At 56.8% G+C, this 12,325-nt stretch overlaps 1 protein-coding gene across 2 annotated transcripts in view; it reads left to right on the top strand.

Moving 5' to 3' along the window:
• Positions 1 to 12,325, top strand: part of Prss55 (serine protease 55) — a 98,195-nt gene that overhangs the window by 72,136 nt on the left and 13,734 nt on the right. For both annotated transcript variants that reach the window (XM_087216695.1, XM_021261352.2), the window contains one exon: positions 2,459 to 12,191. In XM_087216695.1, coding sequence (XP_087072821.1) covers positions 2,459 to 2,782 — 324 coding nt within the window. In that variant the 3' untranslated portion in view covers positions 2,783 to 12,191. The remainder of the gene's footprint in view (positions 1 to 2,458; positions 12,192 to 12,325) is intronic.

Raw genomic sequence — 12,325 nt, 5'->3', positions numbered from 1 at the left:
CAAACCAAACAGGTATCACTGTATTATACAAAATGAGTTTGGGGAATGTGAATCACCTGTTGTGATGAACCTGTCATTATGTAGGACTCTTGGTATTTTCTTTTAAGCGCAGCTTTGCTTTTGTTGGCAGTCTTAGAGTCTTCTGCTGTCTCATCATTGGGCTTTGTCCCCTTTTCAAAGAAACTCTCCAGTAACATTTGATTTTTACTCATTTTGGCTAGGGTTAACAGTGGGCTTACCAAAACTGACTGAGACAATTATGCAGTGCAAGAAAGAGGTATAGCAAATAAAATAATTGCCAGCCCACACTTGGACTAAAATAATTTTCAAATTATGACTTAAAACCTGGCCCAGATGCAGCTATACAATTGAAGTACATTGACTCACTTCCCACTATGAAGTCTGCCATGAGATGTAGCTTGTTACTTGCCTCTCACTGCTGGAGTTTTGCCATGAGTCTGCAAGCAGTTGATTTATTATGGTCTCTGTGCAGTCAGACCTCTCTGCCAATGTTCATCTGTGTTTTCACCCACTCCTCAGTGCTAGCATCACTGCCTCAACTCCACCTCAGATCATCAGGCATTGAATTCTCATCAGGAGCACATAGCCTAGATTCTCCACATGCATGGTTTGCACACCTATGAGAAGCTAAAAGCTCCCTGTTCTGACAGGAAGTAGAACTCAGGCAGTAATTCAAGGGGTGAGAAGAAGCTAGAAATACAGATGAAGCTTTTCTCACTGTTAACAGGCCACAGACAGTTGAGGATCCCTATTATAAACAGTTCTTCCTATGTATGGAAAAAAATAACCAAGGCAACATTTTAAAAGATTTTTATAACATTTATACCTTCATAAGAAGAAAAAATGATAAAAATCACATTCATGGAATGAACAATTTGAGTGGAAAGTCCACTGCTTGTGTTCTTGCCCCGTAACTGCAAAGCACACCCACCCACCTGAGACAGGCAAGTGAGAGAGGCAGCATTTTGTACCGGGAAGGGTCAGCCGGCTGGGTGTCCTCCGGCAGAGCGGACCCTGCTCTGTGCACCCAGGCCCATCTGCTCGGAGGTGTGTTCCATGATGGGACTAAACTGCACTCAAACACATTTGCTGGTCTTCATTCTTCACACTTTGCTCCCATTCCCTGTATCCTGTGATCCTGATTTGTCCTCGCTGTCCATGTCCAGTGTCCATCTGTGGCTGTCACCAGCTGGGTCCACCCTGTCCATCCTCCTCTCTTTCCTAACCTTCTCATGCCTTGCTTCTGCCTCTCATGGTTTCCCCTCCTCTAACCCATGATGCTCCCACCCCCTGCCCGGCTCCCCCTGAGCAGCCCCCACATTCCCCCATCAGGGCCCTGCTCACCAGGAGCCCCGCACTCTGGTCCGAGACCCTTGCTGAGTCCCCCGCACACTGCTGTGTGACACAGTCACCCTCTCCCGTGAAGTCCCACACAGCTGTCCTGTCTGTCCCAGTGCCTCCCCTGCACTGGACCTGCAGGTCTTGTGTCCCCTAGGCCGGGCCATTAGTTTCCCCTCAGTGAAGATTTGTTAGGGTTCAAACTCTTCTGGCCCTGAACTTACTAATTTCAAAATGGGAACCAGGATAACTACTCGCAGAGATGAGAAAACGTCCTCCCCTTCCTCCCCTCCTGGAGCCCCTCACCACCCATCGTTCCAGGTGCCATGTGCAGTCACAGCCGGGGTGGGGCACCCCCTCCTAGAGAAAAGCCCCCGGCAGGGCTGTTGCTTCGCAGGCGAGGGAGCAGTGGCACCAGGGTGAAAGAGTGAGCAAGGGCTCAGGCATCAGAAAACCCCAGCTTCCAGCTCTGGCCTGGTGACTGTGGGGCCTTCGGCAAGCCTGCCCTCCTCCTTGGGGCTCATTGGCCCCCATTCAAAGGACAGAAGGAGGCCACAAGCAGTGTATGCGGTGCAGGGCTTGGATGTGCACATTGCTGCACCTCACCGGGCCACACGTGAGGCCCAGACCAACAGGGCAGCTCGCATTCCGGAAACATAGCCACGAGTCCCTGGCAAACATCACACTGAAGAGTTCAAAGGGGAAGTCATTTTCCCCCACTTCTCTAGAAGAGCACCTGAGGGGGTCCTGCTGCTAACCCTAACAATGCTGCTTGTGTGTGTTCCCTTTCCTGCCCTTTCCAGAGCCTCTGGCCTGGGGTGACCGCAGCCTGCCTCCAGCCCTGCACCTGCCTGCTTCCCCAACCCTCTCCCCAGCCGAGAGCTGGCAGCGCTCACCAAGCCTCCCTCTTCCCCCTCCTCCCTCCGCAGCCTGGCCCCTACAGCTCCTGAGCCAGCCTGACCACAGCACGCTGCCCCCAGGGCCCGGCTGGCATCTCAGGGATTTCCTGCGGCAGTCTGGAGTAGGAAGGCGGTTGGACCCCCTTGTGTTGTGCCAGTTGAGGGGAGACTGGCTACTGATCTGTGTTCTCTGCCCACAGGGCGACAGCGGGGGGCCCCTCGTCTGCACCACAGATGAGTCGAGCAGTAAGTGGTACCAGGTGGGCATTATCAGCTGGGGCAGGAGCTGTGGGCAGAAGAACACCCCAGGAATATACACCCTCTTGGCCAAATACAACCGCTGGATCAAGAACGTGACACAGCTGGAGGGAAAGCCCTATAGCGTTGAGGAAATGTGGGATTCTCCGGAACAACCACGACAAAACTCTGGGACCTCAGCAAGCCCCGTGCCAGGCAGCCGAACAGCCTGGCTCCTGGCCCGCCTTCTGCCCTGCCTGTTGCTCAGAGCTCTTTTCAACTGGTAATAAAACAGGTGCAGTCCCTCACCAAAGCCAGCCTAAGTGCCCAGGCAGGGCTCACTTTTGTGCTCTCCCTGCCTCAACCTCCCAGAGTGCTGGGATTACAGGTGTGGCTCCCTGTACCTGGCTCCCAACGCTATTTTGTGTATTTTGTTGCTCTAATTGTTCCAGCCCTGGCCACAGCCGCTCTCAGTTGGCCCCTCTGACAGCCCATATCAGGGTGTATCCTAGGCTGGCCTCCAAGTCCTGACCGTCCTGCCTCACCCTCCTGAATGCTAAGGTCACAGGCCTGTGCCACCACCATGCCAGGCTTTTTGTCTTCTTTGGAACACTTCCTTATGCTCTGGCATTAGAAAATGCTAAAGGAAGCATTTTTAATTGCAAGCTGATGAAATTCTCAGTGTTAGTTAGTTAGAAATCCTCAGTGTCAGAGGCTGCAGCTGGATGAGTTCTTACACCAAGGAGACCGGCCTCACTGCTGCATGCTGTAACCCAAGGGTCTTGCCCAGGACACTAAACTGCAGATAGGAAAATGCACTGGAGCCGGGCAGTGGGTGACAGAACAGCCCAGCAGGATTCAGGAGTGTGCAGCACTTTAAACCCCAGTGGGCACATGGCCGCTCCAGCCCATCTGCTCTGCATCTAGATAATGTTGAACACCATGGGGTGGAACTTCCCGTCCTGCAGCCACTGAGAGGAGAGGAGGGCAGGAGAGAGGAGGATGCGTTCTCGGCCTCAGTGGGACAGGCAGAGAGATGTTTAACAGCCATTGGAATATGAGGTTTGGAGCCTGAGCTTTAGTCTCTTAGAAAGGGTAATTTAAGCCACATCAAGGGACAGAATGTCAAACCAGAGGTCAGATCTCTTGGCCAATATCTGATTTTCTTAATAATTTCAAGGGTCTGGAGAGGCCATGCAGGCCAAAGCCCAGGGCTGCCTGTGCAGCTGGCCGGGTCCTTATATCAGAGGATGACAAGCTCTGGCCTGGCTTTAACACAGGCAGTGTCTACACCCTGGCTGCTGCAGCATCACTTGGCCAGAGAGCACTCTTTCCATTAGAAACATCCCCATTTTGTTTTCAGTTAAGTGCATGACTCGCCTGATTTTTCAAGAGCATCGTGCCCATGCACCCAGACCCCAGGTTTGTCTGCCATGAGCAGTATCAGGTAGACCAGATACCTCTTGCCAATCATACACTGTAGCGAAGGACACTGCTGAAGAATACCAGGGGCGTGTTTTCCAAGAGCTCTGTGTGATGCTAAGATGATTTCTTCTGGTCATGCTTCCCCAGGACAGGGTCAGCATGGATTGCAGGTCCTTTCCTTCCCAGTAGTGGAAGACACTCAGGGGGGAGAGCAAAGGGGAAAAAATAGGATGAGGACAGAACCCTAGAGAAAACTTAGTAGCTGAAAGGCTGGCAGAGAAGAAAATGTGTCAAGGAGCCTGAGAAGGCAGCCAGGGGTTGGGAGGAAGGCAGGGAAATGCTGTGCCTCAGAAGGTAGATGAAGGAATCGTTTGCTCATCAAACACTGCTGAGGGTCAGAGAAAATAAAGGCTGAGTGTGGTGGTACATGTCTCTAATCCCAGCACTCTGGGAGGCTGAGGCAGGAGGATCCCAAGTTTTAACCCAGCCCCAGCAACTTACTTAGTGAAACCCTGTCTCAAAATGAACAAACAAATAGGGATGTAGTCAGTGCAAAGGCCCTGGGTTCCATCTCCAGTACTAGAAGGAAAGAGAAAGAAAGAAAGAAAGAAAGAAAGAAAGAAAGAAAGAAAGAAAAGAAAAGAGTGAGAGAGAAAGGAAAGGAAAGGAGAGAAGCCCATGAAGGCTAACTCAGAGGCATGGTAGCCTGGTGTCCCAGGTTCGACAGCTCAGTTCCCATTAAGGCCCAGTACCAAGCCCGGAGCTGTTTTTCAAAGGGAGAGGCATTGCCTGCAGCTGATGGCAGCTCGCAGTGAGCGCTTCCCTGGGAGCTGCCAAGCACCCAGCCTCCTGCCCGTGCCAGCCTGCCTCCTTCCCCCGGCTGTGCTGCCCTGCCAGTCGCAGGAGCGCCTGTGTGCTTACTGTGTCTGTCCCTCCACGAGAACGAGACTTCTGCCTGTGGACTTTGCTCTTGTTCCAAATACATGGAACAGCACCAGTGAATGCAAGGTTTTGGCGAGTGTTTGATGAATGAATAAACAACCCCCAGAACCCACCAACCCACTGTGATTTTTGCTTTCTCTGTTTGCTTAATCTCTGTATGGTGCAACCGTATTTTGCTACGGGCTATCTAGCACTCTGCGAGCTGAGACCTACAGGAGGCAAGGGGGCACCATGCTGTTGTGTGGGACAGGAGCATCCCGGAAGATAGCAGGTGCCTTCGTGGAACAGAGCTTCGGGAGCTATGAGGAATGAACTAGGAAGGCTTTGAAGCCAGGAACACAGCCCGCTCGCAGCCACAGTGGGGCTGCAATTCCAGGATGTCGCCAGAAGGTGGCAGAGTGACTCCAGGCAGGAGGTCTTCCAGCCGAAGAAAGTTCCTTATTCCTTTCCGGGAGGAAGGCTGGACAGGCCTCAAGACGCCAGACACGCAGGCTGAGGCTGGGGTCCCATGGGGCCCCTCCCTGGCTTCTGTCCTGGAGAGCCCACCCTGTGAGCTGCGGCTCCACCCAGCGCTGATCCCTGCAGCCTAAACTCCTCGGAACCCTGCTGGGTGGGGTTGAAGGTAGGGCCCTGGTCTGAGCCCAGGCTTGCGAATGTCCCCAGACTGTCACCGAGGAGGAAGGCATGGCCCGGGAAACCTGGCAGCCGTGCGTGTTCTGGGACACCCCAGCCAATACCACTTGTTGGCCTTATTAGGGGACACTGGGGCACCGGGCCCCTACCCTGCCTCCACCACCGAGTCGGATTTGCACCCCGCCTGCCGTGGGAGTACTTGACGGGGCCGTGTTCTGTCCAAAGTCCTGTCACCAGGACGCCTTAGCTGAGTGACTGCTGTGTAAGCCTCCCCAGGAGGACCAGCTCCATGCGGCTGTGGTGACTGGGCCTCCCCTTCCGCAGGGCACAGTATGTGCGTGGGCCGAGGTGTGCGACGGGCAGGGGCGTGCACAGCCGTGTGCACAAGCGTGCCTGTGTGCGCTGGGGGCCTGCTTGAGGGACCGGTGTGTGCTCAGTTGTCCTGTCTCCTGTTCCAGTCCGATGCCTCTCAGTAAATTAGTTATTCCCACGAAGACATCCGTGCTCCCACGGCGGGCGACGTGGGCCCGCCCCCTCCAGGGCCACTTCCCACAGCGCCCTCCCGTTGCGGAGCATGCGCACAAGGCGCAGTCTTCCAGGCCACTGGAAGGATATCCTCTAAAAGCCATCTGTGTTCAACAACCGTGAAGGTCGTGCCTCTTAGCTGAGGGTCAAAGGCGCAGGAAGCAATCCAGCACTCGGGATCCTTACTGGTCCCCTCCTCGCTGGCCTTCTTTCCGCCTAGGACGATGACAACATGAGGCAGAAGCAAGTGCTCTGGGCTGTAACAGGCGCTGGCGCCTTCATGGACGCCTGCTGTTACTGAACCAGAATGAGAGCAAATCAGTGCTGACTATGTGTGGAGCACAGATCAGATGGACTGTCTCAGGAGCCCTGGACTCGGCTGCATCACACGCTGACGCTGACGGAGGCGGAGCACCCAGGGGTGCAGCGCCCAGTGCTGCAGAAGACTGTGGAGCCCTGGGAAACGGGCTCCACCTCCTGCCCTCACGGACGTGGTGCACACTGGAGTCTCCAGGCTTTGGAAGAAAGGGCAGGGGAATGGGAGCGACGGCTAGGAGGAAACTCCTGGTCACTCCATGGGGACAAGGTTGGGGACCCTGGCGGACACCGAGAGCCTGTCCCTAATTGCCGGTGCCCTCCAGCTTGGAGCCCTTCCAGGGTGAAATCGGAGAGTTCTGAAGACAGAAAGCTAGGGCACCCAGGGAATGTCTCCGTTAAGCTGCCGAGCACTGGGCTGGAAAGCGATGCTTTTGCATAGCCCCAAAAGCATGGCCACGAAGCAAAAACAGGAAAACGGGATGGCATTAAACTAAAAAGCTTCTGAAGAGCCAAGAAAAATGCCCACAAAGCAAAGAGACAATTTAAGGAATGGGGAAATATTTGCAAACCATGTCCCTGATAAGAGGTTAATATCCAAAAAAATTAGCATTATCTTTTGTAATATTAAGGATTGAACCCAAGACTTTTTGCTCTGAGCTGTATCCCCACTTTTTATTTTTTTATTTTCAGACAGAATGTCACTAAGTCATTAAATAACCCAGGCTGGGCATGAACTTGCAATTCTCCTGCCTCAGCCTCCCAGAGTCCTGGGATTACAGGCTTCCACCACCATGCCCAGCTAATATCCAAAATATTTAAGGAACTCAAATAATTCAGTAGCAAAAAACAAGTAACCTGATTTAAAAATGAATAAAGGACCTGGTGGACATTTCTCAAAAGAAGACCCACGAAGTGCCGGTGGGTATGTGAAAGAGTGGTCCACTCGGCTAATCAATTATCAGGTAAATGCACCTGTTAGGGAGCTGTTGTCAAAGATGACGCTGAGGATGGTGCAGAAAGGGGCCCCTTGCACACTGTTGGTGGGAGTGTAAATTAGTGCCGATATGGAAAACAGGATGGAGGTTCGTCCAGAAATAAAACACAGAGCTGCTTGTTGATCCAGTGGACCTATCTCAGAGCCCCTGGGTTGCTGGAGGATGCACTGCCAGCGGGGTTGGAGAGCAGCCTTTGCTGAGTTAGAGAGGAAGCCCCACCATGCTGCTAGCGGGCCCACAGGGGCCTTGGAACGGGGTCCCACGCCGCCTCCTGGAGGGGCAGCCTCCCCGGGCCTGATGACCCCTGGGAGATTCCTCACTGACCGCAGGATCCAAACCCCTTCGCTGCCATCTAGAATTGGCCTGGGCAGTGGGGTCCCACAGTCCCCGCCGTCTGCCCTGGGGTCTGAGTCGCTGCTGCTTGGCTGAGTCTTCTGGACCCCTGCGACCCTGACAGGGCTTGGAGTGCTGCATTTGGGATTTTGGTTTCCACTTTTTTTTTGGAAATAATTATAGAGCCACTGGGCTCCCTCGTGCTCCCCGTGCCAGCCTCCCCACCACCTCACCCCTGAGCCCTTGTGCACCCCAATCAGCCCCCATCTCAAGGATTTTGGTATTTCGAGAATGGGATTTAGAGGAGCCATCACCTCGAGCCTTTTGAGGTGGACGACGTTCGCCCAGTGCAGCTCCCTTGAGAGCCTGCAGTGCTGTGTGGATCAAGCTTTTGCTGTTTTGTGGCCTGATGAAGCACAGGTCACAGCCGTTCCTCTATGAAAGGTGTCTGGGCCATTTCCAGTTTGGGGCAGCTGCAAATACAGTGGCCGTGAACATTCAACATTCCTGTGCAGGTTTTCACATGAGCTAACTTCTCACTCCCCGGGAATCCAAGCCCGAGAGCGCAGACGCCGAGTTGCATGACGATAGGTCGCTTGGATTTATAAGGAGCTGCCTGACCCTTGCAGAGAGCTCCTGGCCCGGGTGCTAGGACGACTCCTCTGGGCACAGTGCTGCTCTGGAAGCCAAACTGAGGCACTGCCAGGTGCTGCGGGGCTTAGGCTGATGGAGTCCAGGGCTTCACTGCTTCACCGCCAGGCTACACGAGCACCTTCACCAGCTCGGACACACCTCTGAATCGGTCCGCTGGTGCTGAAGCAGCTGCTGCCCTTGCCTTTCTAAGGGACTTAGGCGTGGTCCTTTTGGACGGGGACCCAAGACCATGGAGGGCATCACCCTGGCACTGAGTGGGTTTCGAGCAGTGCTAGCAATGGGGCCTGAGTCCAGCAGGCTGGAGTCAGGCTGCACTTCGCAGCTGGGACAGTCCCCACCCTGACTGCCGGCTGAAGGGTTTCACAGAGAATGGGGTCGCCCCGTCCTCTCTGAGCCCTGCGCTGGGAGTCCAGGCAGCTCCCTTTCTGGGACCGCCTCTGCGGGCTCCCCAGGCATTGTGTTCCGGGACAAAGGCACCACGTCTGTCCCAGTCACGGAGCAGGAGCCCCCACCTGTGGCACGGTCCCCTGTGGCCCGGTCCCCTGGGGCCCCTTCCCTGGAATGGTGCAAGGAGCTAGCGAGTCACTGGATGCTGCAGCTGCTCTGGTTCCCCTCCAGATAGGGCCCTTGCCCTGCGCCTCCGCCTCCTTCTCACCGGCTGCACCTGCTGCTGGGTTGCATTCGCACACACAGCCCGGGTGTGTTCCACAACTCCCACCCGCCTCTGCCCTGAGCAGGGCCTCCCAGCTGGCACACTGCACCTCCAGACTCCAGGACCCTGGGGCTAGCCAAAGGCCAAACCAAAGAAAGGGAGACCAAAGCAAACAGAAGAATTCCCCTGCCTCCCCAGGAGCGCACACAAAAGAGCTGCCGCTGGGAAGAGGAAAGCCCCTCATTGTTCTCCCTCCTGGCTGTGATGACAATCCCAGCCCAGGGTGCAGCCCCCTCCCCTGCAGCCTGCACCCTCCTCTTTCCCACCTTGGGCCCCTGAGAAAGACTCCGAGAGGCAGATGTCCCGGCCCAGGAGTGGTTCCCACACGGGGAGGAAGTGAGGACTCACAAAGGACCGGACTTTTCCCTGAGGAAGCGGCAGGCTTTGCAGTGACAGACTGCCCGAGGATGAGGGACAGGGCGGACGGGGCCCAGGGGACAGCCCTGGAGAGGAGCTGCCTCTCCGGAGGAAAGCGGGCCATTGTGAGCACTTGTTTACAGGCCCATGGCCCTGACCCCGCCGCTTGTCAACAGGCTGGGCGCCCCTCCTCCCCGGGCCCTGCATTGTTGTGGTCCATTCATAATTTTTTTCGGGGGTGGTTGTTGTTTGGCACCCAGGCCTGCCCCCAACTGGCTCACTGTCAGCATTGTAACCCAGAGAAAATGGCAAGATATCCTTCCCCACTCCCTGGAGCCAAGCCCGAGGCTGGTGCATTAACTCTTAGAAGATCAAGGGGGAAGTGGGGCTCCCCTCCGCTGCAGGCCGGCAGCCTGAGACTCGGCTCCATCTTCCCGGAATTGCTTGGGACAGAAGCCTAGGGTTCCAGGAGGGGTGGCAGGGAGCATCTGGAGGTCACTGGCTTAGATGCTGTGAGGGCTGACTGCTGGGGTCCAGGGAGGGAAGTAAGGGCAGGAGGAAGGGTGTCAGGCTGGGGCCGTCCTCAGAAAGGCTGAGTGGCCACCAGGACTACCACACACTTCCAAGGGAATGTGGGTGCCCAGAGCCAGGGCACAGGGCTGGTGGCGAGGGATGGCCTGGGAGTCGCATGGAAGCACAGCCGTGGCGTGGACCTGGAGGCCCAGCCTGGAGAAGACTGGAGCCGTCTGCTAGCAGGGGTGGCTGATTCCAAGGAACTCTGGGCCGGGGCCGGGACCAGGAGCAGGGCGGAAGCCTCTGGAGGCCTTGGCCCTGTCCGTGCTCCCAGTGTGGGAGGCTGACTTGCACCCCAGGAGAGCAATGAGCTCCCATCTCAGAAGGGGCCACGGAGACCCCCCATCCCAGCCTGGATGCTGAGCCCCCCGCAGGCAGCCCTGGGAAAGACGGGCCGAGGAGCCAGGACTCGGGACCCCGGAGCAGGCCCTGCCGCGTCTGTGCTCGCCCAGAACCCCTGCCCTGCCCTGGCAGCCCCATCAAGCTGCTGTGAAGTTGTGAAGTTGCAGGGGCTTATGGCGCCCCGCGGTCGGCTCGCTCTCCCACTCACTGCCCTCCTCACTGCCAGCCCCACTGCCTCCTCTGCCTCTCCTTGCACCCCGGCTCCTGCTCAGGCGCCCGGGGCTCCCTACAGCTTCTGGCCCTGTCGCCCTCTCTGAAAGCCCCTTCTCTCCCTGCCTTCTCCTCCCACCCGCACCCCCGAGTCCACCTGGCCTGCCTGTCGCAGCACACCGGCCCTGGAGCGTACCTCTCCCAGATCCAGAAGCCCCAGACCCCCATCGTGTGCCTGTGGCCTCTACAGCAGCCACAGTGCCCCTAAAGCGTCTGCAGAAGACTCGGCCTCACCGCCACCCTGCTCTGGGGCTGCGATGGGTAGGAGGAGGGTCATCCTCCATGCCACCCTTGCAGCCGGCTTGAGCCACCACAGCAGGAGCCACTGAGCAGGCAGCTGCGACGGCACAAACCTGCTTCTGCACAGTGAAAGATGAAGTCACTGAGACCGGTCCCTTCCAAGCCCTCTCTGCTAGGCTGGTAGGCACCGTCTTCTCCCTATGTCCCCACGTGGTCCCCCGTGTGCCTCTGCACCCCAATCTCTTGAGGGACACTGGTCACTTGGGATGAGGCCGCACCAACAACCTGGCTCACCTTCATTCCCTCTTTAAAGGCTCCATCTGCAAAGATGTCACCCCGAGGTGCCGGGTTAGGACTCCAACGCATGCATCTTCAGGGCACCGTGTGGTCCTTGGCAGCGGATTTGAGGTGCTCTTCCTCTCAGATCATCTCCAGCAACTCTGCGCTTCCAGGAATGGTGAATGGCCAGGAGGGTGGAGCAGCCGGTGGAGAAAAGGGATGGTGGGGTCTGAGCCTGCAGAGGGGTGCAGCTGAGCCTGGAGCCCCAGTCACGCTGCCCCACGCTGGACGTCTGTACGCGGCACAGCACAGCCCTGTGCACATGGGGTGGCCTGAAGCCATCTGTGGCCATGCATGGACTTCTGGTCATGGCCTCTGTCAAGCCTGGGTACAAGGACAAAGACGTGTGCTGCTGACAGAGATGAGCTGCACAGAGGTTGGGTCCGCTCTAGGGGACAGACGGTGCATCGGAAGAGAGGCCCCACTCCTTTCTGGGCAGGGAAGGTGTCATCAAGGGCAGGATAAAGCCTTCTCGTGAGGCGGAGCCTCCTGACCCAGGGCTGCTTGCCATGTGTGCATGCACATGTGAGTGGGGCGTGGGTGTGTGTCTATGTGTGCACACATGTGCTGGCATGCACGCCATGTGTCTGCATATGCATGTGTGGGCGCCATGGGCACTGCAAGTGCTGAGTGCCGGGATGCTAGGGCGAGGGGAGGGGGCTCAGCAGCTCAGGGAGGCTGTGATTCCTGCCACAGCACATAGCTGCAGCACTTCAGTCACCAGAGCCACCCAGAGAGGCAGGGCTCCTGTCTCTCCCCAGCCCATGCCTGCTCCGAGGGCTTCCTTCTGGCTCAGGGCCTTGTTTCCAGCAACCCCTGCTTTGTGGTGATGAGGACTGTCAGGATTCAAGAGAGCAGGACTCTTCTGAAACAGCGTGACACACGTCATCCTAGGAAGCCCCAGCACCCAGCGCCGAGGTACACCCAGGACCTTGGTGTGATTGGCATCGAGGCACTGAGGCCAGCAGGGTGCTGTCGGCGATGCTGTGGACTTGGCTGGGAGCCCAGGCTTGGATCCTGGCTGGGCCATGTTGCAAGGTAAGACCTTGAGCAGAAGACGTGAGCCTCTCCACAGCCCTGCGTGCTCAGGGGTGACATGGGGACAGCTGTCTGATGAGGGACTTCTGGGGTGGTTGGGGTGGAGCAGGCAGGTCCTCCCCTGCCCTCAGCCA

This window comes from Heterocephalus glaber, unplaced genomic scaffold (assembly GCF_053883595.1).
Source record: "Heterocephalus glaber isolate CG9 unplaced genomic scaffold, H.glaber_assembly_v1.0 deba00001460, whole genome shotgun sequence".
Classification (NCBI taxonomy): Eukaryota; Metazoa; Chordata; class Mammalia; order Rodentia; family Bathyergidae; genus Heterocephalus; species Heterocephalus glaber.
Note: the sequence above shows the minus strand (reverse complement) of the source record. Positions and strands in the feature narration are given on the sequence as shown.